Raw genomic sequence first — 26876 nt, 5'->3', positions numbered from 1 at the left:
TAAGTGTGAAGCACATTGTAATGCGCTTTGGGAGGTCTTCATTGACTTGAAAAGCGCTATATGATTGCAGACCATTTACCATTTACACACTGTCCCTTTAATTAAACATTTCTCTGAGACACTACATAGTTGTTCCTTTTGTGCTACTAAAACTTTTATTTGTATGGAAGATGAAATGCATTACTTATATCGCTTGTTTGAATAAGATAATGAATATTTATAATATCTTTCCATAATCCCCACTAAGGTTTTTTATTTTTTTTTACATTGTCAGTTGGTGATAATGTACAGGTATCTAAAAACTACGCTTATTTCCGCAGTAAAGCTTTTTGATTTTTGTTGCTTTCCGTAGTGTTTCGATTTTTAAGACCAATCAGAAAGGGGAGATGGTTACCATGGTTGCCCGTGTACGCGGAGCTATCTCGCTAAATGCTAACGCTCCGAGAGGAGCCTGATAATAAAATGAGTAATAATGAAGTTTGCTTGCTCCTCGGAGCTACGGGTGTCGGGAAGACATTGCTCCTTAAACGACTCCTTAATATCCTTTATGATCCATTGGGATACTTAACTGTTGTGGCTTGAAGTTGTTGCTGACCATTTCAGTGTCTTTTTTTTCTTTTCTTTTATAACTGCCTTTAGGATTTGACCTTCCTTGAATATAAAGGATGCTACGTCCTTAACCTTTTGTCCACAGCTCTCTTTGCATGGAAATGTTGAAGTGGAAAGCCCTCCACACACGCTGCCAACCGTAAAGTAGAATATAAATCAAAAGTCGAATTCAATACAGAAGAGAACATACTTAAGGCATTTTAAAACTGAACCTCACCCCCTTCATATATAGACGATTTCTAGTTGGATTTACTATTCATTTTCAAACATTTCGGGAAATACATAATACATACCTGTCAACCTCCAAGGCTCCATGCCCGTACAAACTGTCATATATACCCTTACAAAATAATCTTACACCATATTTTTTATTTTTTCGGAATGATGCATGATGGTAAATCGCCAGGCGGCAGACGCATGCGCACAGTAGCAACAAACCGCTCGCTTCGTTTGCAACTAAAAAAAAGAAAAGCATACCGAGATAGAGGCTACCGCGGCGAACTCGTTAGACTTGATTAATTTGCCGTTTTGTGATAGTCTGTGTATACCGGATGGTACCCATAATTGACAAATTTGTGTTTTTCCGTACAGATTTTCTTGTACGTCGTACACGTCTTGAAATGCATAATAAACGTACTTTGTATGGCAAAAACGTACAGGTTGACAGGTATGATAATAGTCAACATAGTTACATTTAGTCAAGTAAGTAACTTAATATGCAGCACGGCGACGCAGTGGTTAGCGCTTGTGCAGCACAGTTTTGAGGTCATGAGACCGAACCTCCTTTGTGGAGTTTGCATGTTCTCCCCGTGCTTGCGTGGGTTTCCTCCGGACACTCCGGTTTCCTCCCACATTCTAAAAACATGCATGTCAGGTGAATTGGCCTGTTCAAATTGTCCCTAGGTGTGAATGACTGAGCGAATGGTCGGTTCCTGTGTGCCCTGCGACTGGTTGGCAACCAGGTCAGAGTGTCCCTTGCCCACTGCCCAAAGATACCTGGGATGGGCTCCAGCACCCCCGCGACCCTACTAAGGATAAGCGGTGCAGATAATGGATGGATGGATGGATGTAACTTAATATTTGTGTTGTTTCCACATATTACAATCATTTTCGTTATGTAATTTTAATGTTCATTTGAGTAATCATTTGGTACAATTTATTTAACTGCATTTTATTTATTCATGTAAAATAATGTCTATACTGTACTATGTAATATTTTAGTGTCTGTTGTGTTGAGAGAGGTATATTTTAAAACATAATCAATGTTTTCTTTCAAAAAAATAGGTACAAATAAAATGAGATGAAGGGAAAGTCGTATTTTTTCGAGTTGTCTTTACAAATTTAGATATGAAATTAACGCAATGTGAAATGATACTTTTAAAACGTACGTAAAACGTGTCAAATAACACCTTAAAATATAGATACAGCATATGTGTACACTAATACTTTATAACTTAATTTGGTTGTTGTCTTGATTATTGTTATATAAATACAATTACTTCAAAGTTAATGATTTAAAACCAATACTCAAAATTAAACATGTATTATTTTATTTTACTTTTTATCTCTGAATGTATACATTATTTAGTTTGGAGTTTATGATTTTATCACATGTTTGTTTTGCTTGTCAACATCTCCCCAGGTGGGAACCAACCTTACAGACATAATGCTTAGACGAAAGAAATTGACAGTGAGGGAACTAGGAGGCTGCATGGGTCCGATATGGCCCAGTTACTTCAATGGGGTCTCATCAGTTATTGTAAGTTTTGCATTAACATGATTATTTCTAACATACTACCCAATATATTTCATGCAGTGTTTCTTTGTAGTTTGTGGTGGACTCGGTCAATATCGCCCAAGTGTCGGCATCGTGCATCCAGCTGTTGTCAGTGCTTTCTGCAGAGCCTTTGCGAAACGCACCGGTGCTTATTATCTTTAACAAGAGGTAAACAGACACAACTATTAGATAACTAATGATTTATTTTTATATAGCACATTTTAAGGAATCCAAAATGCTGTAGAACTCATTTGGGATTTGCCTTCATTACTGTATGTAGACTTTGGTCAAGTCGTGTTCGATTTGTATGGCCCTTTATAAAAGAGTCTCAAAGGGCTGGTGGATGTACAGTGCTTTAAGTTTTCCAATGACAAAAATGAGGAATGTTGGGGCCATTTATTTAAATATGTCAAATGTTCTTATTCCTATATTGCTTTTGCTAATCTTTGACTCATCGAAGAACAAAAATGGCCTGACTACATGGGCGTGCATCCACTACATAAACAGAATCTACTCAGACAAGTTTGTCGTTGGGAAAAGGGCCACTGAGCTGTGGTGGATGTAGATGAAACCAGGGAAAAATATTCCTGCACAAAGGTCAAAACAATCATGAGAACCAAATCAATTATTCCATGTGTTCCCCGTTGGTGTCCATCCAGGGACATGCCTTGCACTATGAGCCTGGTGGAAATCCAGTCCCTGTTCAGATTGGACGACATGATTGCCAGCGCTCCTCAGCTCATCACCACTCAGGAAGCAAGTGCCCGCTCAGGATTGGGACTGAGGGAGGTGTTGGCGTGGCTGGAATCCGTGACGGTTAAGTGACTTTTAGTCTGTGTAAAGTTGTAGCTGGGACATTTCATCCAAAATTTGAAAAGCATGGAGCCAAGCATACCTATTTACATATCATGTTCTTCGTCTGAAATCTATTATTTTCTTCAACAACGAAAGAAATGCCAGCAATATAATGCCTAATGGAAAAAATAAATTATTTCCACTAAATGACAGAATACACACAGACTATTTTTGTGTTTTGTGGTGTCTGCGTTAAGGCTTTTATCAAGTACAGTATGTATGCATGCATGCTAGAGGTAATCTCATCTCATCAGCCGTACCGCTTATCCTTATTAGGGTCGCGGGGGGGGCTGGAGCCCATCCCAGCCATCTCCGGGCAGTGGGCAGGGGACACCCTCAACTGGTTGCCAGCCAATCGCAGGGCACACAGGGACAGACAACTCATTCGCTCATTCACACCTAGGGACAATTTGGGCCGGCCAATTCACCTGAAATGCATGTTTTTGGAACGTGGGAGGAAACCGGAGTGCCCGGAGGAAACCCACACAAGCACGGGGAGAACATACAAACTCCGCACAGGAAGTCTGGAGCTGGATTCGAACCCACGACAGGTTCCCATGACATGAACTGTGCCGCACAAGCGCTAACCACTGCGCCGCCGTGCTGCCTGCTAGAGGTAATATTGGGCCTAAAAAAAATCCAACCCGACCCACGGGCATTGAAGCCCAAACCAGCCCGAGCCAGACAAATCAACTTGATCTGAGGGACAAGAGCCCAAAGCAGACCCAAATTTTGAAAATGTATTTGTGAGGACTTTTTTTTTTTTATTCGTGAGGAGGGCTTTTCTCTGTTTTTGGGGGTTTTGTTTTAAATCATCCTTCTGTAGTGATTCTTCGTTTAGGATCTGCGCAATGCTTTCAGTCCCGCTTTTGCGCAGACAGCAGAGGGGGACACCCGCAGAGCCAAGCACACAGAAACAGAAGCCCTCGTACATATCCTCCACAAAGAAAAATAAATTAAGAACTTTGATGGACACCAGCACGTGCAGGGACCAAGGCTGTGCTGCTCGAAAGGAGGACGGATGCTTCTGCAGATCCACCACAGAGAAAAATAAGCTAAACAATTCTAGACACACCCAATCATGGATAATTTAAAAAAAAAAAAAAAAAACCTCAGGTAGCAGCCGAGGCCGAGACAACCCCAAAGTAATGAATGACATTTTAGGCCCAACCCTTAGCTCGGGCGTAAGATCTTACCTCTAATGCACGCTTTGACAAGTGATCGCAATGTGATGTAGGTTTACGATGAGCCTGCAGGGGACGTCCAAAGAACGACTAATGAAGCTGCTTCACAACTGCACACGAAGTGGAAAATGGAATTTTCTACATTTAATCAAGTCACCGCACTTGAAACCCTAAATAATCTGTTAGTTAAAAAACCTCATTGGTATAATTCTGCTAGAAAATGATGCAAGCTGTTACCTCTATTTCAATAAGGTCTAATAAGAAAATAATTACAGCAAAATTTTAGAGAAAGGGAGACGTAAAAAAATTTGGAGAAGCTATTTATTTTTTAACAGATTATTGGGGGAATAATATCCATTTCCGAGGTCATTTATTCTAAGACCAAATACAAGTGGAGGAAATTAATGTTCCTATTACACTTTCCTGATGTTGATTTAAGTATAGAGTAAAACATACAGCGATTTAACTATCTTCCAGTTTTAAAATCTATAAATCATTTTCTAAAATTGCTGTGTATGTTTGTGTATGACAAGTTGACAACGGCATCAGCAGCAGGTGGCGGCAACAAACAGCTGAGTGTGCAACAGGATTGTTAACTACACAAAGGCAGTAACATCTGAGTGAATGCAAAGTGCAATGCTGGCATCAGTCTTTTTGTTGTCACATTAGCCAATTAGCAGAAAATGAGTTTTGCATTATACATACTGTACTATCTAACCCATTTGTTAGGTTGTTATGCCATAATGTAGAGAAACAAAATAATTGGGAGGTTTGGGTGGCAGAGGATCCTCCTCACAGGCTGAAGTTCAATTTCCCTTTTTTCTGATTTGTTGAACTCTTTCTCATAGAAAAGGATTTTGATTGTTCAATGCGGTCTGTGACACATGAGGGACGTCCGTGGAAAAGGGCAACAGAGGCTGGGGCAGCTCCAGGCCCGTGTGGGTCAAGGACGATGGAAAGTTTGTCTGCTGCTGGCTGGCCGGCAGAGGCAAGGAGGCGCTGTATGGGAGGGAAGGTTGCAGTGTACCCGAGCCTATTTCACCTAGAGTACGTCTATCTGGCTCCAGATCAAATGGATTGATAGGGATGGAAGGACCCGCACCTAAAAAGAAAGGGCAAAAAAGTAGTTACTGGAAAAATTGTCTATCATGGGGTACGCCCTATTTCAATGTCATTAATTTATTCTACTCTTTTACCAGTTGAACATATTTGACTTCAGCTCAAACACCTACCTTTTCACCTGAGAAAAATACTTAAACAGAGAAATTAAAGAGCAGACTTTACATGAACCCCATTATTTGCCAAAAAGTAGCAGATAAAGGCCTCCATTAATAAACCCTCCTGTCGTCCTCGGGTCAAAATGACCCGCCACTGCAGATAAATACCCAGAAAAAAATTGGATGAAGCTAATCATGAATGTCACTCTCAATCTTAGTGGAGCCCAGTGCGAGATATCACCGCATGGGGTCTCAATGATTCTAAAAAAGGTGAGGTGTCAGCCCGGAACTACACCAGAGGAGTTGATCAATGACCTGGAAAGAACTGGGTTCACCGTTTCCAAGGTTACTGTAGGTAATACACTAAGATGTTATGATTTGAAATGTATGGCACGAAAGGTTCCCCTGCTTAAACCAGCACATGTCAAGGCCCGTCTTAGGCTTGCATTGACCATTTGGATGATACAGAGGAATCATGGGAAAAAGTTTTGTGGTCAGATGAGACCAAAATAGAACTTTTTGGTCATAGTTCCACTAAGCGTGTTTGGAGGAAGAAGAAGTACAATCAGAAGGACACCATTCCTACGGTGAAGCATGGGGGTGCTTTTCTGCACATGGGACAGGACGAGTGCACTGCATTAAAGAGGATGACTGGGGCCGTGTATTGTGAGATTTTGGGGAACATCCGCCTTCCCTCAGTCAGAGCATTGAAGATGGGTTGTTGCTGGGTCTTCCAACACGACACCGACCCGAAGCACACAGCCAGGAAAATCAAGGAGTGGCCCGGTAAGAAGCATATCAAGGTTCTAGCATTGCGCAGACGGTCCCCTGACCTGAACCCAATCTGAAAGCTCAAACTCAGTGTTTCTCAGCGACAGCCCAGAAACCTGACTAATCGAACTAAGATCTGTGTGGAGGAGTGGGCCAAGATTCCTCCTGAAGTGTGTGCAAACCTGGTGATAACCAAAAAAGGAAACACCTAAAATCGGTCCCTCATTATCCACTTAGTGTTGCAGGGAAAACAATTTGAGAGACAATAAACAGCTCTCACATTTCGGTCCAGTTTTTGTTATAGGGTCATGTACAAAAACATTACAAATAAAAACAGATCAACCTTCCCATGGTTGTCATTGACAGACACATTTGAAGCCAATTCTAATGCTCGACCCTAAATTGTCAGTTACCTGTCAGAAAAGGGTTCGATGTCTTGGCTTGGGTGTTAGCAGGAATCAGTGTGTCCAGGTCGACCAAAGAAGCGGCCGCAGGGCCGAGGAACAACTCGGGTGTGTGAATCATGCGAGGCTTGGGCTTGGGCAGACTCTGTTCTACCTGGAACATGTTAAACATCTCGGGGCTGTCATCTCTCTGCCCATTGATTTTACCTCCATCCATTGCCTCATCAAAAAGATCACCATCTGAGGAAAGGTTGGGTTTACATTTGTTAAATAGTGGGAAAATGTATATACACAAATCAATAGCATGTACTGATTACCAGAAGGGCTTATAGCTCGGAGGGGAGACTTTTTTGGTATTGTGAAGGGATCCACAGATGATCCTACAAAAGGAGCATTATTAATGACCAATTCACAGTGCCACAGTGTATGTCCTTCCAGCTGACTTGTGTTCACCAATGAATCACAGGGCAAATGTCGGTCCAGCCTCAACTTTTTCTACTGTGTTATTTCATCTCTTCCTCCATTTCAACCAAGCCAGTTGAGACAGTCACCCACAAAGTGTTTGTGTTGTTCAAAGGTTTTCCCTCGGAATGTTTTTTCCCTTTCGTTTAGGTGCCCAAATGGGATTAAGTTTATAATAATAATAATAATAATACATTGTATTTCGACGCGCCTTTTAGGACACCTAATGTCGCTGTACATATAGTAGGACACAACAATGAAGCAAGAGAAAGTAATAAATAGCCAATAAAACACATTATGGTTAAAAGGGGCGGTGTGTGAGGCATATCGTCAAGATTAGGCAGGTTACTGTTGCTGTCGAGCATTAACCCAGCATTGTCAGCTTGATATACACCAATTTATACTATCGTTCTATTCCAGGGTAAGATAATCACTATTTTTCCAGTGTGACTGGCTTTTATGTCTTCCCCCTTGAACACAGTTGACTTAATTAAACTACTCCTTGACAATCTTAATAGAAGACTAATAATAAAACACTCCATAAAAAAAATAAAAAAAAAACAAATCAGGATTTTTGGTTTAAGTAGATATTAAAAATAGGCAGAAGCATTATTATTGACATTCAGTTCTCCACTCCTTACCTACCACTGACCATTTCTCGTTTCCTAACTCTGTTGAAGTTGTGTAGCTTTTAAGTCCTTAATATTCAAAGTCTGGATGTTTTCAGACAATGATAAATCAAAATAGTCATCTTAGATAATCTGGCGTAAATCTTTTGGTACATTGATTGCAGCAGGAGAACTGAGGAAGTATATTTTCAATGTATTCTGCTCAGTCAGCTCATAGTTTTATATATTTTACCAGACAGCTTTGAGAAAGTTTGGAAAGACGATGTCCCCTTATTAATTTGATCTTTTTAAGTACTTAGTCTTTCTGACTGGTCTATGTGTCGGTCTGTATTACCAGTTAGGCGCATCATACTATTTTAATAAATGGCAGAGTAATACATGAACACACAAACCGCATTTCTTAATTTTTAGCAATCTAAAACCATAAGTATCTAATATACACCCACCTGTGCCCCATGGATTTGAAGAGGCTGCACCAGGTAGTGGGTCCCACGGGTTGCCTGGGGGTGGGCTAGGCTTCCAGGGTGGAGGAGGGCTGCTGGGGTTTGGTGGAATCATCCAAGAATTATCATATACTCCAGATGAGCTGCTCTTTCCGTCTTTAAAAGGGGGAGTAATTTCGAGTGAGTAAATAACGGTTTATTCTCCCTCACATGGAATACCCATCCTCTGAGTGCATATCATCAGTATTTTAAGGCCTTACTGATTCTAGTAGGACCAATAAGATATCAACATGTGACAATATGCGACCACATTGCTGCTCTGCTACAGTTATTTTAACTTTACTTCTATTTGAATCTGTTGCGGCCAATTGATGCATTTTTTTCTAATGCCCGCCAGAGGCGGCCGAGCAGTAAAAGTAAGAGTGAGACGTGAAATATATGTGTAAAAGAAGACGCAAGTTTAATGTAACTTCGTGCTTTGCACATAAATAAAACTACCATGAACAGATCCTCATCATGGAAACGGTGGTGTCAAAAGGGAAGGGCTAACTATGATATTGGGAATAATTAACAGAGTCTTTTTATTCGTTAACGGAAATAATGTGGCAAAACAAACAACTTACAAGAACCAACGTCCAACGAAGCAGAAATGTTTAAGGCGGATTCCCATTTATTTGTTGGCATTATCATGTGCTTTGGAGTCAATAGTTTACGCGGTTGGATTCTATGGATTGTCCTTAATGTAACAAAGCTATTTTCGCGGACATTCAAAGAAGTATAAGACAGTCAAGGGACGTATGTATTGGTGAGTTACTTCGGCTTTATAGTGTTTGGGTATCTTGTTTCAGAGTGATATTTCTCTGGTGAGCATATTTTGAAATGGTCATAATTTCTTGAATCCCAAGAGTTTAGGCTTCCCAATGATATGTGGCATGACATATTTCAGTTACTGGTGACATCGTACAAACACGTATTTGTCTGGCGGCGCACCGGCGGGCCATCGGAACGTTAAGGGTTAAGGTATCGTTTATTATTAAAACTTTCTGTGTATCCTCTTTCTTTGTAGATATCCCATGTTTCAATGTGGGAACATGCAACTTATGTAAATACAAAACGTTTTTTCCTTTAAAAATGTACTGGGTGCGGCTTATAATCAGGTGCGAACTTATAGTCCTAACTTTATGGCACTCAATCACAAACCGCTTAGACGCTCACCCAAATGGTTCCATGGCTCTGTGACTCCTTCATGAGTTGACCCTGGAAAAGGGGTTTTATTCCAAACGTTTTCTTTTGGAGGAAGATCTTTGGGCACTGCAAAAACATCTACCAGGTCCATGAAGGCAGTCTGACAATAGGGAAAAAAAGCAAGTCAGTAAGAATTTTCACAAAGTTAAAATATTTTTGTGTAATATGACCACCATTAGGTTTTGCATTAAAAAGAAGGGGGGAAAAAAATCAAATTACTAACACCTGATCTCTATCACAACCACTATCTGACAATCAATATGTGGGTATTTCATAACCCTAAGTTTCATACCCCGCCTTTAGATGACATCTCACGTTTGCTTTCTTCCAAAGCTTTCTTGAGCATCGACTCATCGCCTTTGCGGCCAAGTTGCTCCTGTCAAAACAAAGGCCCAGTAAGTTTCATTATTTCTGATTGTTCTTTTACATAGAATCCAACTGATCTACAATTTTTATTTTAGTGAAACAATCGTTCCGATACAATAAACATTTTTTATATTTCTAACTTACCTTCTGGTGAGTTTCCTTGCTCATGTTCAATGCTAAACGAAGCTGGGAGTCATCATCAATGTCCAGTGTGGCTGTTGTTTGCTTGTTTGACTATGAAAGGATCAAAACACAAGCAACAAGTTGTTATGACATCATCATTACCTGGGAAGTGCCTCACCTCACACAATTGAGAAGATTGACCCATTTGTTATTTAAAGACCTAAAGAAAAGTTATCCAAAATTACCAAAATACACAAGTTGGACAACAGTATTGAGACAAAAATGAAATGTTGAGAAAAAGGTGCCAGATGTCTGGATTAACATTTAAAAGCATAGATTTGCTTTGATCATAGATTTGAAAAGCCCTCATTTGTTGTCATGTTTCGATACTGTTGTCCATGAAAGTCACTAGGAGAAAAAGAAGGGGAAGGAAAAAAAAAAGGTTTCCTCTTGTCCCTAGACCGAGATAAGTAGTACCTTCTTTGCCTCTTTGCTAAGGCTCACGGCAATCTGCATTGCGGTCTTTTCATCGAGGACCATTGTTGTAGTAGTAGGCTAGGGTTAAGGGGTGCAAGGATTAGCAGCAAGGACTTGAGGGACAATCTGAAGCCATTCATTCATTTGATGCGATACAGTAGTTTATGTATGCTCCCTTCTAAAAAGATCACTGCGGGGGCCAGGCTGTGTGTGGATCAATAAATGCTTCCTGCTTGACTGACTCTCAGTGATGGATCCGAGTGCCATTAGTGGCTGAGTCATAGCCAGAAACGTTCCGTTCTCAGCGAAAGGATGGCATGCATGAAATGGAGATTAATGATTCCATTGACCACACATATGCGTGCAAATTCATGCACACAATTGACCAATACTTACAACCCCAACATAGGGATAGTATATACAATGTTTCATTGTGGGGAAACAAAGGGATTCACAAAATGTTCAGATACTGAGAAAATCGTTTTTTACAGTCTCCAAATTGTTCGACAATATTGGTGATCAAACACTTTAGAAACGCGCACACTCTAAAAAATATAATATAGATTCCCTCCCAGAAAAAGAGAGGAGAGTGGGATAACAACAAAAAAAAAGCAACAAGGACCCGTATGGAGATAATACGCTAAACTTCCAAAGCAATCATACCAAAATACTGTATTAGGGCTGCTCAATTACAGTCACAATAATAATCACTACTAATAAGGACAGTGACCATTGTGAGCAATTGTAACAGCAGTTCCTGTTTTGATTGAACAATATAAGTAACGATTAATTCGCCTGAAATGTTATAATTATCTCTAACTATCAATAACGGTTTAGAAAACAGACTCTGTAAATATAAACATGCAGCAATTTGTTTCCATTTCATTCTGCATTTATCCAAATAGTATTTAGTTAGGCAGGATAGTAAAACCTTATCCATGTATTTGTGCACATGGGCGTCACTAATTACTAGTTGAGAGAAAAACGTTCATTTTAAATGGAAAAATCACCAATGAGCAGTTTTTATACTTTTGACCACAGACAAAATTCTACTCATGATAGAAAATTGTGAATTGGACCGGTTTAATGTCTGACATTACAGTATTTCCCACAGAATTCTCGGAGACCCTGGTGAGTGGACAGGCTCGAAGGGCCCGGGCATATGGTGCCCGAGAATAAAATATTTACATTTTAAATTCAAACACATCAGTCAGGTGCATTTCTGGAGCAAAATTAAGAAGCTATATCTATGATTCTATATTTAAATTCTTTTCCAAGCATTATAAGTGACAACTTAATTGTCATTGTAACATGTGAAACACAACAAAATTAACATTTGCCACAGGTACTGAAACTCGAAATAGTGTAATAAGGAGATAAAATTAACTGTTTTTTTAACATGCCATTTATACCAGTGGTGATCTAGTGGTTAGAATTTGGTACTCTCACTGCTGCGACCGGAGTTCAATTCCTTTTGCATCCAACAGCAAATTTTGAGCTAAGAAAAAGTGAAGCACAATTATAAACTGATTTCGAGCGGGCATGCACAAGTGTATGTTGTACACCGGTATATATTAAATATGGTACATCTAAAAATATGGTCCTATTTTTTTAATAATAACGTTTGTGAGACTCTGGTGGAACACATTTAACCCTGAGAATCTTCCTCATGTAGGTTTTAGATGAGGGGATGGTCATAATCATTATTATACGGGACGGGAAAATTATTGTCAAGCCGGGAAATGCCTAAGGTCGCCTTCGCCTTTATTGAACAGCCCCTTGATTCATCTCATTAATGCCCAATGTTTGACTTCTAAGGCAGATGACTTGGTCTCGTACATCAATTTCTACACCCCTGATATTTTGGCAATTACAGAAACTTGGTACTCCGCTGGTGACACAGGGCCAACTATAGAGAAATATCAGTCCATTAGAACTGACCGTAAAAATGCCCAACATGGAGGAGTTTTGCTCATGGTATAACTGTGTTTTCTGTCGCTAACTATCAATTCGATAGAATTGAGTTATTGAGATGTGATATTCTTATTTCTGGGGTGAAGCTGAGAATGGTGCTTGTATATCGCTCTGGTCTAAGCTCTTTTCAGGCCAACGTCGCTATGTTCAAACATCTGAATTCTATTTTTGATACTAAATTGCAAATTCTACTTATGGGTGATTTTAACTTTCCTGACCTTCACCACAGTTTTCTTCAAAATTTTGATACTAATCTAACTTCAATGTTCAAAAACTTGGTTTCAAATGCAGGTTTCTTTCAGCATGTCGATAAACCAACCAGGGGGTCCAATGTATTAGACCTTGTGTTTTCCACTGTCAGATATCTGATTAAAAACATTGACGTTGGGCCGAGTTTCTCTACCAGTGATCACGATTCTGTTACTTTCCAACTTAACCTGGCTCTTAAAAAAGATACCGCTGCTCAGAACTACATAAATTTTAAAGACTGTGATCTACACATGGCATGAGATACTTTCTGTCTAGTGTCAACTGGTACCTCTTATTTGATAATTGTGGGAATATTGAAGAAATGTGGGCAATATTTAAATCTGTTGTTTACACTTTGATATCTGTATACACACCCTCAGTTGCTGTTACACCTCACGTCAACCGTGATATAGCTGAATTGCATAGGCGAAAGCAGTTTATTCACAAGCTTTATAAACGTGATCAGTTGGCATACTTGGAAAGTTATCAAGATGCTTCAAGGGAACTGCGGAGGGCCATCAGGCGGGAAAGGGTGGCTGAGGAAAATAAAGTTTTAGAGGCTAATAATACTCGTAAATTCTTTTCATACATCAACCGTAAACTAATTTCTAGGGCATCTATTCCCAACCTGAAGGCATCTGACGGTACCGTTGCTACAGATAATGCTGACAATGTCCGTATATTAAATGATCAGTATGCCAGTGTTTTTGGTCGTGACAATGGGGTTTCAGCCGACTTTCCCAGCAGAACTTCAGCTGTTCTAAATTCTGTGGAACTTTCAAAGGAGTTAATTCATAGATACTTGATAAAACTTCCCAGCAAATTTTCAGCCGGCCCTGACAAAATTCCAAATTTCTTGCTTAAAAAACTAGCTGACTTTTTATGTGAACCATTATTTTACCTGTTCTCTAGATCTTTTGAGGATTCACAGCTGCCTGAGGACTGGCTTAGTGCTATTGTCATACCGATTTTTAAAGGGGGGAGCACAACAAGTGCAGCTAACTATAGACCAGTTAGCTTGACTAGCTGCGTCTGTAAAGTGTTTGAGAAAATTATCTCAGATGCCATATGGAAATTTATACAGGAGCACAATCTTTTTACGTTTAAACAACATGGGTTTAGGTCCGGACATTCTACCATGACTAACTTAATAGCTCATTTGAATAATATTACCAGTATGTTTTTTGTTCACAATATGGCTGGTCATGTTGTTTACTTAGACTTTTGCAAGGCTTTTGATAAAGTGTCTCATAACAAGCTTTTACAAAAACTGAAATGCTATGGTATTCGGGGAAAACTGCTTGAATGGATAACAGCATATTTGTCAAATCGTAAACAATGCGTAAAAATTGATGATGTTCTTTCAGCGTGGTCGGAAGTTTGTAGTGGGGTACCGCAGGGCTCAGTACTAGGACCATTATTATTTCTGTTTTTTGTGAACGACCTACCTGAGGCCATTCAAAGTAGTGACATCTCAATTTTTGCCGATGATGCTAAACTGTCGGCTTTCTTACCAAAAACCCAGGTGACAGGAACAATTGATTCTCTCCAAAATGACATTAAATCAGTTTTTCTTTGGTCCGAAAAGTGGCAACTGCAATTGTCATCTCATAAATGCTTAGCACAGTCGTTTTTACATGGTTCTGTTCCGCTGTATAACATTAATGATCATGATTTGCATGTTGTTACTGAACATAAGGATCTGGGTGTCACTCTTACTTCAAACTTAAAGTTTATCACGCATATCGCCAAAATTACCAACAAAGCCAAAAACATAGCATCAAACATTTACAGAAACTTTTACAACAAGAACCCAGCATTCTTAGTTCGAATGTTTTGCGTTTATGTTAGACCCGGGTTAGAATACAACAGCGTTGTGTGGAACCCTTACTTACTCAAGGACATTAACCTACTGGAAGGAGTTCAACGACGGTATACGAAGCGGATACCTGGGATGCACAGCTTGTCATATCCGGAAAGACTACAAAGACTGAACTTGGACTTTTTGGAGCTCCGTAGAATTCGATTTGATTTAATTTTTGTGTTCAAAGTACTGCATGGAATGATCGATGTGCCTTTTGATCAATTTTTTTAGTTCTGTCGTGTTGATGGTTTACGTGGTCACAGATATAAGTTACGGGTGCCTAGACCTACCAGCAACTTGCACGGAAACTTTATTTCTTTCAGGATACCAAAAATTTGGAATTTTTTGCCTGACCGGGTTATTAGTGCAAATACGGTGCAAACCTTTAAGCAAAGGTTGGCAGAAACAGATCTGTCAAATTTCCTTAGGGGAGGGGGCGTAAGGTGACCATATTTGGCCATGCTCACTCTCAGCATTAGTTTTTCTTTTTGTGTCATGTTTTGATTAATGTATCCAACAATACCTTCAATAAACATTTCATTTCAATAATAGTCTGTAATAATAGTTTGCAATAGTCTTTGATCTCTGCAGCCCTTTGAGACTTTTTGTGATTAAGGGCTATACAAATAAACATGATTTGACTTGACTATGGTATGGGAAACACTGCATTGTTCTCGAGGCATTGAAGAACAAAAATATTAGTAATAATAATGATAACATTACTAAATCCATTGTGTAATCATTAGACCACTAAAAATTCTAGATGACATAGGATAAATTTTTAGAATACATCTTATCACACTCTTTTTACTCATGGTACCATGTGGTACATAATGCTACATTACAATGTTGTACAACATGGCACCTTGAGTATAAAAACTGATCATAGAATTAAATGCCTTTTCCGATGTCCTCTACAATCCTAATGTCAATGCGGTTAAGATTTGGTGCTCTCGCCGCCGCAATCCAGGTTTTATTCCCGTTGCATCCAATGTGGTCAGCTGTCTTTGTCGATTGACCAATTATTTCTCAAGTAGGGTAAAGTACGATCGTAACGTCTATAACACCGGGGTAAAAAATGCGTAAACAAATAAGGTATAAGCAAAAATGACTCATGGGCGGGAGGTTGCCAAACATTGCTATAGGGTACTGATTTTGTCAAAAATACACACAGAGGTAAGTGAGAAAAAAGACAACAAATTGCATAACGAAACAATATTGTTGATTGAAAACTAATCAGAAATTGTTTGTAATAGTGTAATATTTATATTTCTGTTGTCAAAACACCTTATTTGCTCAACCATTTTAAGACTGCATCGTTGCTGTGTTCAAGCCGTTTTAAAATAATTAGGTAGGGTTAATAATTCATAATAATCTCACTCCCATGTGTGGACTGACCTACAGTTTCAATTTCTTTCCTAAATGAATGAAATATAAAAGGAAGCAACTTGCGATGTTTCTCAACGAGACTTTTGCTCAGCATTGTTGACAGTATTACACATGCACAGAGTTGTGTCCACTGTCCACATGGGACATAACATACCTTTTCACTCTCCTCCCGGCTCATAGCCAGGGCCAGCTGCAGCTGGAGCTCTTCCTCCCCTGTGGTGGTTGGCCGAGCTTGCTCCAATTCTGGCGCAAGCCGAGGCGAGTTAGAGGAGGCTGGAGAAAGACAGAAAGAAAAGTGAATTGAATGTTTTTAGGAAGTAACAAAAACATGACCAGAAGGCGTAAAGATGGACAAAACAAGACACTTTGGCTGCCTTATGGGTCAAAAAGACGCTGGTACTGGCACTGAATGTTAATTAATGCGTCGGCACACGCTGTTTGGCAGCTTTGTTACCATTGACTGCAACTCGGTGGGCCAGCACTGAGGACAATGCTACGCCTGTGAAGAGAATTTAGTAGGGGACATGGAGACATGGTAGATGGGGAATTTAAATGCAGAGCATCCAAAGTGCAAGAATCCTCAGTATGAGAATGTTTCACTGTAGACACCTGAGCATCGATTAAGAGTAATAAAGGAATGGTAGAGACATAGATCCTTTGGCGTTAGTCAAAGTAACAGGTCATAGTGAAGTGAGTAATATGAGCAGCTTGCTGAGAACTGACCCAACTTAAAAAAAACTATAATCAAAACAAAAAAAGCTTGCGAGAGTAAAGCAGTCCAGAGCAAGATCCAGTTGTGGAGGCAAGTGTTAACACAGTGCCACACGGACCACCAAAACAAACATCCCAACACTTTTGGAACACGCTGTATATCTACACACAAAAAACAATGATTGATGACATGTATGATGAGGTGTAGGTCAGCTTTTTACTTACATTGAAGACTAGAAGACAAACTTCTTGATTCGTACATCCCGTAGCTGGCTTGGGTAGCTGGGTACGGAGGAGGAAGCTCCCCATATTCACCATAGACCCCAACCATACGTGACTTGGCCTTCAATGCCTGGGCTCTATCCTTTTTCAACTTTTCCGGGTCCTTCAGCAAAGCCACCAGTTTCTTGGCTTTCTCACGAATATGGATACCCTGGTCCTCTCCGTCACGGTCTATGTACTGAAAATCCTTCAAGGTCTGGATTGAATAAATGTTGTCCCGACATTCCTGCGCCACACGAGCTGAACCTGTCTTGATGAGGTAGTCCATCAAGGCGAGCGCCTTGTAAACATGGCGCCAGTTTTTGCCATGATCATTAAGTCGCCTCCAGATCATTCCCATGACTTCTGTGAAAGCCACCATGTTGTAGGTCAGGTCAGCAATCTCAGCCATTAATGAGCCTGAGGCGCCCCACGGGTCATTGGAGGTGGCTTCGCGCACCTTGATTTCAGCCTCCGTGTAGTTGTTGACCACATTTTTCATCTGGCGGCGCAGAGAAGTCTGCATGTTGGCAGTAATGTTCAGTGCTCCCGTGAAAAAAAGGATTTCTTCAGGCAGATGCTTAAAAATAAAAGATAAGGTATTTCCCAACCTGGTCTTTGTAACTTCAATTATATTCACAAATCGGATCCTGTTGAAGAGAGAAAAATTATTGTTTGATCTTATTTGAAGGTGCGTAGTTTGAGGTATCCTTAAAAAAGAATCAAAGTAAATATTTTCTCTATTAAGTATATGTTTACAATGCCCAACTGAGTTCAAAGAGCATTTATATATTTTTTTTCACCACGCCTATCTGCTTTTATCTTACTTCGATGTTCCAGGCACGGAGCGCTCTAGGCTGTACAAAAAGAGGCCCAGGGTGGAGTAATTATCATCCACAGCACGACAAGTTCATAGTTCCAAATCTGTGATTTCAAGAATATTAAATGTTTATAAAACTACAAACTCATTCAAGTCGCCCAGGAAGGCATGTCGTCCACGGAGGACAAATGCAAAAGAGTACAGGTCACTCCGGGGGTTGTCGATGGGTCATTGTTTCCACACAGCAACTAGAATTGCTCGCTATGTCAGTGCTGAACATGGTAAGGATCTGTCTCACCATAATGTGTCCCGCCATTTATAAGTATTCGGACGGAAGGCCCACAATCATTGGCAAAAAAATAAAATCTAGACTATGCTTTGCTGAGGAGCATGTGTCATCAGAGAAGAACTGGTGCACGTAAGTGATGAAAGCAAATTTAATTCTTTTGAGTCTGATGGGGAGCATTATGTTCGGCGTCACATTTGAGAAAGACTAAACCCAAAGTGTGGAAAAAAAAAGGTCAGAAGGGTGGAGGAGGAAGTGTTATGGTTTTGGGTGTTGGGCTTCTTCTACAGCTACATCGCTAAGTGAATGCAAATGTGTATAAGAATCTTCTTCAACAGCACATAGTCCCTTACTTGGGTTTATTGCCCAATCAGCCTGCAGTCTTCATGCAGAACAATGCTCCGTATCACACAGCAAAACGGCTAAAGAATTTATTTGAAGGTGAAAACATTGAATTAATGCATGGTCTGCCCAGAGTCCTGATCTCTACCCAATAGAAAACCTCTGGAAAATCCTTTGTGACAAAGTTATGGTCAAGAAACCCACAACAGTCACCAAACTGTGGAGGAGGCCGCAGGTGTGCTGAAGTAATTCAGAGCACAGGCCTGTAAACGTCTTACTAATTGCTGACTGTGGTAACCTTCATAATTGTTTTCCCATGCCAAATTCATCGTTTCTTTAATTTTGATCAGTGTGTTTTCTAATTTTGATCAGCGCGTTTTCTGAAAAACATTTTTGGGGTGCAACACCTTTAGTCATTTTGTGAAAAAACCTGTAGTACTACTACTACCATAATATTGACATTTTTTTTTCAAAATGATTCATTTTTTTATTAGTTGTGTTGTGTGTGTAATACACACACACACACACTTTTTTTTCTTATGAAATAAGAAAATAATTCAGTAATTGAAATGTGTCAATTTCCTGGAACACACTAGGTAAGATTTTGCGGAAGTTGTTGAGAAAATATAGAATATAAAGCAGAGGTTTTCAAACCTTTTTGTCTTGGTCTACATGTACGGAATAAACAATTTGAAAGATACAAGATATCCTATAAGATTAGTTTAAAGAAATAAAGTATACATTAAAATACACAAATCACCCCAAATTTGGTCAGCCGGTCTTAAAACTTTTCCAGTGGTAGGAATGTTTTTACACATATTTTAGATTCTTTAATTAGCATAACGTTCATCTTTTTGGAATGTAAGAGGAATCCAGCGCACAAGCAAAAGTCACATAAAAAGGCTGCAGCAGAGATTCCAAATCTTGTAACATTGAGACAGATGTGCCAACTTGTAGTTCACTGTGCTATCCAGGAAAAATAAGACTGTCCAGAATTAATACATAATTAAGAAGAATAAAATACTTTCCCAACACAACTACAACATTCAAAGGTGGAGGGGTGGGGGCAGTATGAAACTACACTGTACGATGAAACCTAACACCTAGGGTCATCTTTCTACGGGTCAATGCAAAGTAATTATAATGCAAAACCCAAAGTGTTGTTTCCATGTAGACTTTGTGAAACACTCTCAGTTCCCAACTTACAACATATGTTTTCTGATGGTTCATTTAAGTGGAATGAACTTTTAACTGATCAGTGCTCTAAGGTTGGACATTCCATATGCAATAAACTAATGGGTATAGTCGTTGTTAGTTCTCACTAAATCCAAAGCTAATCAGCAATTTATTGTGCAACCGAACATTGCTAAGAAGTTGACTAACCTGTTCAAGGGATTGATGATTAAACCTAAACACGGACTAAAGTAATGGTTATTGTAAATATGAGTCACAGAAGCTGTTATTAATTTAATTTCACTCCAAATTTAAAAACACACTTTCCATCGTTCCGTAAATCGGACATCTTCCCTCAAAGAAGGAAGTATCTTACTAAATGAGAAAAAGGGATGGGCCTAAAGTGTGCTAAAACTCCATTAAAAATCTGTGCAAACCCAATTATGTTGTCATCTCAGGATTTTTTTTTGTTAGTCTTACATGTACTGTATTTTGACTTTTTTTTCCTCAACCAACTCCAACCTTTTTCATGTTCTAAAACAGTGGTACTCAAATGTAAATGTAAATGCTCTGCATTTATATAGAGCTTTTCAAGTCAATGAAGAGCTCCCAAAGCACTTTACAATGTGCTTCACACTTTTCCTTTTTACACACTAACTAACCGATAGCAGCGTCAGCCATGCAAATCAACTACCTGCTATCGGGCGCATTAGGGATTCAGCGTCTTGCCGAAGGACAGATGAGCCGAGAATCAATCCCAAAACGAGCGCTCTAGCTTCTGAGCCTATACCTCCCCCAAATGTGGATATGTCTACCCAATGGTTACTTGAAAGCACACCAGGGGCTATGTAAGATTTTAAAATAATTATGAAAATTTTAGATTTTATTCAAATCCATTTTCCACCAATTGGTTAAGGAAACAACACTGTACAAAACAAGGTTTTAGGGGTTAAATTAGTCAGAGAAAATATATTTATTTAAATTTTATTTCATTTTCCCCAACCAAAATATATTTGCTCGGGTCAAAGGCACTTCGATGGAACAAGTGTTCCTGGGGCGTACGTCCCAAAAAAAAGGTTGAGAGCTCCTCTTTTGGTGAAAACAAAAAAACAAACTGAAGCTTGAAATCGATGAAGAGTAGACGGAAACTGAAGTAAAAAATATTATGCTGCTTTTACCACTAAGTAGAGACTACACCAATGCTTTATATTTAATAAGCTCAGAATGTTTTATATGAGAAAGGCAAATCATTTAGAAAATTGGGGCTGAGATTTTTTTTTTTTTACCCCTAACGTTAATCATAGCTTTTTTCTCTCCTTTAAATGTAAAGGGACAGTGTGTATTATTTTGTGCCTGCGAGATAGCAAAGAATACATTAAATATCACATTAACTTGCACTTTATTAAATAATAGTAGGTCAAGAAATTTTTAATTATTTTACATAACACGAGGCTCACTTGCTGCTATGGGCACCCGGAAAAAAAAATCATGTGAAAGTCTGGGAGAAAAGATTAAAAAAACATTTGTGTCACTTTTGAGAGTCAAGAGTTTGTATTCTGCCTTGTTGCACTTGTTTTCAGTTGCACTACATAATACAGAGACATCTCCTAGTCAAATATAACAGTGTCCGTTTAAACAATTTTGACACATTTCATCAAACTTTAGATTTCTCCAACAGTACTTAGGGTGATTATTAGCCATGATATTAGCCCACGATAATAGCATACAATCCAAATTAGCAAATAATATTGCAGTTATAAGTAGATGCAGGCGTATATTGGGTCGAAAAAAACTCTTCATACAATGTAAGGTTCATTCATTTTGCCTTAGTTAAGTTATTGTGTTGAGATTTAGGGAAATATATATAGGAATAATATATAATTGCTTATTGATTAGAGAGCAAAGCTATTAGTATTGCGCATAATGATGGGTATTAAGAACATACAAACTTAATAAATCCAACATGTTAAAATTTGAAGATATAGTAAATCTTAAATCTCTTTGATTAGTATACAAAGCAAGTAAACGCCAACTCCCAAAATATATTCAACAGTTGTTGCTCTCCAGAGCAAACAGACATAATCTAGGTAAGGGGTCTCAATGTGGTGACTGCAGGCACGAGGGTGCCCCATAAGGAAAGCTGAGGTGCGCTCGGACATGTTCTGAAATTATATCATCATTGCTGGGCCTTTGGGATTTTTTTTAGTATTCAACCCTACTTGCAAAAACTAACATGAAAATTCATAGTAACAACATGGTAATAACGTGCTATGTTGTCATTTTACAAAATGCATATCAAATTGTGGGCACTTTGTGCTAATAACTAAGAAAAAGTAGGTATCATCATTAAAAAGGCTAGAGACCCTTGATCTAAGGCAGGGGTGTCAAACTCGTTTTAGCTGGGGGCCACAAATGCTATAAAAAAATCTCACGGGGGCCTTACTAGTAAGTTTAAGAGAAAGAGAGGTAGAAAAAGAGAGAAAGAGAGGGAGGGAAAGAGAGCGATAAATAGATAGGGAGAACAATGGGGATAGAATAACAGTGAGAAAAAAAGAGCAGAATAGAGATATGAATAGAGAAGACTGGGGAAATGAATAGAGAAAAAGAAAGTGAAAAAAGAGAAAAATAAAAAGAATAAGAGAAGTGAAACGACAGAAAGAAAAAGAGTCAGCAGGAGAAAAAGAGACAAAGTGAGGTGAGAGAGAGAGAGAGGTCGAAAAGGGGAAAGAGTGAGAAATAAAGACAAAAATAGAAAGAGAATTAAAGTGTAAAGTAGAGAGAGAAAAAGAAAGTTAGAGAGTGAGAGAGAAATAGAGAAGAGAGAGTGAACAGGAGAAAGAAAAAGAGGAAGAAATAAATAAAAAAGAAGAGTAATTGTTTTGCAAGTGTTAACTGGCTTTAGTGAAATCTGGTGGAAATATTTAAAATTACAGCTCATTTTCCTCTTGCGCTTCTCTCACTGTTGTCTTGCGGGCCGGATACAAACCATTGGTGGGCGTGATCTGGCCCGCGGGCCACCTGTTTGACGCCTGTGATCTAAGGGAATCCATAACCTGAAGGTCCAATACTGTCACTGAACATTCAAAATTGTGACACTATGTAAGGTATTAATTTATTGAACAATTTAGACCACTGTTTCTCTACTAGACCACTTGTTCTAAACTAGTCCGTCTTCACTATTGCACCCAAATTACAAAACTGCAACCAAAGTCAAGAAGACATTTTCACTTCTTAAACTTAACTAATGAAAGGATTGTATAGTTTGAAGTAGAGATAATATATTTTCACATTGAGACCAAAAAAAAAACAAAAAAAAACCCAGCAAAACCATAATGACTTCAAGTACCATGTGTACTAAAGATCAACGATATGCATTTTTCAGGGCTGATACCGATTATCAGTATTCAAAAGAGGCCGATAACCTATTTTCGTTTGCTGTCAAATATTAAAAATTGGCACAAGAAATTTAATAATGCAAAAAAAAAAAAAAAGGGGGGGTATTTGATGTAAATTCAGATAAAACTTTAATAGCTCTCAAAGCTTTTATGGTAAATAAATTGGAATTTGAACACAACTAACAATTTCATTTAAACCAAAAATTAATAGTGCAGGAAAGAAAATTAGGCAAAGCAGCAACTATTATAAAAAGGTACATAAAAATGTAAATGGCTCCCTGAAACTCATTACAGTACAGATAAACTAGAATTCCAGCACAACTACCATGATTAATCTTTCACTTCAACCAAAAACTAAGTTTCCAAAATAGAATGCGGGAGTGAGAGGAGAGAGCCTCGGCTGCATCCAAGCCTAAATAACCCAGTTTTAAATATATTTAAATCAGCCTTTCGGATCAAAAAAAACACAGATACCGATATCCTTCAAATTCTTAAATATCAGTTCCCATATTTGAAAGGCCGGAAAATTGGTCGACCTCTAGTATATGCACTCGCACATAGGCCTGCACATAAGCAACCCCCTCAAACTACTTTAAAATAGCCACATAATAAAATAAATTCAAAATATTAATAAAGTGTGTACCTCAACATAGATATATATTAAATTATGTAGTTAGTAAAGATACTGGTGAAGAAAGTAAAATTATTAAGTTTTTAAACCATTTACTGTAGAGTACCTTCCAGCAGTGTTTCAACGGCAGAAACTCGTACATTATTTCCAGATTTTGCAATTGTTTTCTTCTTCGACACGATGGTTGTTTTGACTTTTCCACTTTTCCTTTCCTTATCACTAACTTTTTGAGACCCAATATTATAGCCCAAAAAAGTAAATAAAACAACCACATTGCAATAAAATGAACTCGCCGATTGACTGAACAGGAGAAAGAGATCGAGCAAGGCATAATCGCCATCTACTGATTAGAAGTTTAATTGACCCTCTTCTTTGTATTATTTTGCGGGGTCAAAGGCCCGTAACCCACAGAAAGGGTTTGCGACCCACTTTCGGGTCCTGGCCCACCAGTTGAGAAACAATGATTTAGACGACTTAAAAGTGTCTCTAATTCACAACCATTTAAAAAAAAAAAATAATAAAAAAAAATATATATATATATATATATATATATATATATACACTATGGGTATTTTAAATAATGTATATACAATATATAAATATATATTAAAGAAGAGCATTATATTGGGGTTTTTTTGTATTATATGTTATAGGAGTTGGGCAGCACGGTGGTGCGGTGGTTAGCGCGTGTGCGGCACAGTGCTGAGGTCATGAGATTGAACCTTGTGGAGTTTGCCTGTTCTCCCCGTGCTTGCGTGGGTTTCCTTCGGGCACTCCGGTTTTATCCCACATTCCAAAAACATGTATATCAGGTTAATTGGCCGGTCCAAATTCTCCCTAGGTGTGAATGAGCGAGCAAATTGTCTGTTCCTGTGTGCCATGCGATTGGCTGGCAACCAGTTCAGGGTGTCCCCTGCCCACTGCCCGGATATGGCTGGGATGGGCTCCAGCACCCCCGCGACCCTACTGAGGATAAGCGGTGCAGATAATGGATGGATGTTATAGAAGTTACTAGTGACACTATTGCAAGTTTTAAATGACATTACAAATTGTGCTGTTTTCTTGTTTTGATTTTGAATGTCTTACCTGCAAGGAAAAACATGGAATTTGGGTAGGGACTTAAGATTTGGCTTCAGCCTACACCCTTCGAGCACATGTTTATGTATTTATTATTGCATTGTACATCTGGGTTTTTGTGCAAATATTTTCTTTTTGACCACAATTTGATGTTGTTGTTTTTTTGTGTGTGTGCTGTGCCTAACAGTCTGTGGAACAGTCTGCCGGAGGACATCAGGTCTGCAAGGATCCTTGCTATTTTTAAGAGGAGGCTCAAGACCCACTTTTTTAATATCATTGAGATATATACTGTAAACTACTTAACTTTTATTTCATACTTTTATTTTTTTATTCTATATTTCAGTGTTTCTTCATATGGGGGTAAAAGACGGGTGGGGTGTGGTTCAATGGCTAAAAATCCTGAGGCCATCGGCTGCCATCCCCAATAAGTGAGGATGAGTCTCCCTCAGGTCCCTTTCCTCACATGGCTAGTCTGTGCCATAATTATATATTTATCTCAGGCTTTACTTGTTTTGTTTTGTATTGTATTCAAACCATTGAGCGTGTATGCGTTTGAGGTATTTTGGGTTGTCGGGAGACTGAGGAATTTACTGTCTTGTTGTATGCTGAATGTTTTTATACAATACATTGAGTGACAATTATTTTGCCAGAAAAGTGCTTTACAAATAAATTTGATTTGATAAATAGCATGTATCAGGTTGCTTCTCTATTGATAATACGTGGTAAAAAGCACCGCAGGAAGAAAGCATATAGGACATGCAACATTTTTTTGTTTGCTCGTCACTTTGATTATCCTTCCGCGTTACGTCACGGCGACTTTTCCAGTACACTTCCTGTTACCTTAATGGAATAATGAAAACAGATGGTTAAATATTAAGTATCGTTTTTTAACTTTTTTTTTTAATCACGGGTCTCCCCCAGATATACATATCAAAGATTCAAATTCGGGTTAGGGTAGTCTCCTTGACATGCCGTTTGGTTATTTTTTTGACACAATAACAATATAACCTACGGCCCAAACTACAATATACGCGAAGAAATGAAAGCTTAACTAGTCCATTGAACGGATGAAATAATAAAAATCAGAGTTCTACGAACAGGTTTTAGTTTACTTAGTACGTGTCGAACTTTTACGGGACGGTGCGTCGACAAGGACGAGGCAAACTACTTAATCGTGACTCAGCGTCTGTGATTTAGGGCTGAATAAAGAAAACAAACGAACATTTCAATCCAATACTTAATAAATGTTAAGAAACAATTCTTCCTCCTCTATCTGCTCTCTTACCTTCATGACATGGCACCGACAGGCTGCCAACCCGAGTGGGAGGAGGCAAGCAAACTCAAATTTGTCCCCGCCTCTAGTTATGTCCCGATCGGACGATGGGGGGAGACACATGAAGCCTGAACAAATGTTTTCAATTTAGGTGTAAATTCTCAGGTCAAAATGATCCTCGAACACTTTTATCGAAATAAATGTAAGGACGCGTTTTGTAAAACATGCATGCTTCCCGAATGTCTCCTGAAAACTCATGTACACGCAAGGGGTGGGGATAGGAGTTGGAGGGGACCGGCCTGCACTATGCATGCAAAATCAGCCTTAACCCTTTCATTGTCAAATTGACTGGAATTGGTTGGAATAGTCGAGTCAAGGGGCAGCACGGCGGCGCAGTGGTTAGCGCTTGTGCGGCACAGTTCATGTCTCGGGAATCTGTCGTGGGTTCAAATCCAGCTCCAGACTTCCTGTGCGGAGTTTGTATGTTCTCCCCGTGCTTGCGTGGGTTTCCTCCGGGCACTCCGGTTTCCTCCCACATTCCAAAAACATGCATTTCAGGTGAATTGGCCAAATTGTCCCCAGGTGTGAATGAGTGAATGAGCCGTCTGTCCCCTGGCAACCAGTTCAGGGTGTCCCCTGCCCACTGCCCGGAAATGGCTGGGATGGGCTCCAGCCCCCCGCGACCCTAATGAGGATAAGCGGTACGGCTAATGAGATGAGATGAGTCAAGTCAAGTCATCTTTAATTGTGTAGCCCTCTATCACAAGAAGTCTCAAAGAGCTGCACAGACCACAGTTTATTGCTTGAACCTGTGTAATTATTTTACGTAGTTTTACATGGAGTGCCAACTGTCACATGTGCGAAGTAGG

General features: G+C 39.2%; 2 protein-coding genes across 3 annotated transcripts; one reads left to right on the top strand and one right to left on the bottom strand.

Moving 5' to 3' along the window:
• The first annotated feature begins 394 nt into the window (after positions 1-394).
• On the top strand, positions 395-3396 carry arl16 (ARF like GTPase 16). Its single transcript, XM_088342255.1, has 5 exons — positions 395-539; positions 694-748; positions 2252-2368; positions 2439-2554; positions 3046-3396. Exons 1-5 carry the CDS (start codon positions 430-432, stop codon positions 3209-3211), a joined length of 564 nt encoding a protein of 187 aa, XP_088198381.1. The 5' UTR covers positions 395-429; the 3' UTR covers positions 3212-3396.
• A 1332-nt stretch (positions 3397-4728) lies between these two features.
• Positions 4729-26242, bottom strand: epn3a (epsin 3a). 2 transcript variants are annotated; one of them, XM_088342233.1, is made up of 11 exons: positions 26020-26242; positions 16975-17660; positions 16193-16311; positions 10563-10640; positions 10107-10196; positions 9889-9972; positions 9567-9696; positions 8355-8507; positions 7135-7197; positions 6827-7057; positions 4729-5527 (listed from the first exon to the last, which is right to left on the bottom strand). In XM_088342233.1, exons 2-11 carry the CDS (start codon positions 17534-17536, stop codon positions 5268-5270), a joined length of 1770 nt encoding a protein of 589 aa, XP_088198359.1. In that variant the 5' UTR covers positions 17537-17660; positions 26020-26242; the 3' UTR covers positions 4729-5267. The 2 variants fall into 2 exon arrangements, with proteins under 2 accessions (XP_088198359.1, XP_088198368.1); XM_088342242.1 differs by lacking the exon at positions 10563-10640 and having other exon boundaries at positions 26020-26241.
• Positions 26243-26876: the final 634 nt, after the last annotated feature.

The sequence above is a fragment of the Urocampus carinirostris genome, chromosome 1 (assembly GCF_059441175.1).
Source record: "Urocampus carinirostris isolate Australia breed hairy pipefish chromosome 1, RoL_Ucar_1.0, whole genome shotgun sequence".
Lineage (NCBI taxonomy): Eukaryota > Metazoa > Chordata > Actinopteri > Syngnathiformes > Syngnathidae > Urocampus > Urocampus carinirostris.
The sequence above is the reverse complement of the archived record's forward strand: the minus strand, read 5'-3'. Positions and strand labels throughout refer to the sequence as shown.

Coding starts and splice junctions, on each gene's coding strand:
- arl16 (XM_088342255.1), top strand. CDS start 430: ATGCTAACGCTCCGAGAGGAGCCTGATAATAAAATGAGTAATAATGAA. Junction 749..2,251: donor CTCCACACACGCTGCCAACC/GTAAAGTAGAAT, acceptor ACATCTCCCCAG/GTGGGAACCAACCTTACAGA. Junction 2,369..2,438: donor ATGGGGTCTCATCAGTTATT/GTAAGTTTTGCA, acceptor GTTTCTTTGTAG/TTTGTGGTGGACTCGGTCAA.
- epn3a (XM_088342233.1), bottom strand. CDS start 17,536: ATGCAGACTTCTCTGCGCCGCCAGATGAAAAATGTGGTCAACAACTAC. Junction 16,312..16,974: donor TTTGTCTTCTAGTCTTCAAT/GTAAGTAAAAAG, acceptor GTCTTTCTCCAG/CCTCCTCTAACTCGCCTCGG. Junction 8,508..9,566: donor AGAGCCATGGAACCATTTGG/GTGAGCGTCTAA, acceptor CCCCTTTTAAAG/ACGGAAAGAGCAGCTCATCT.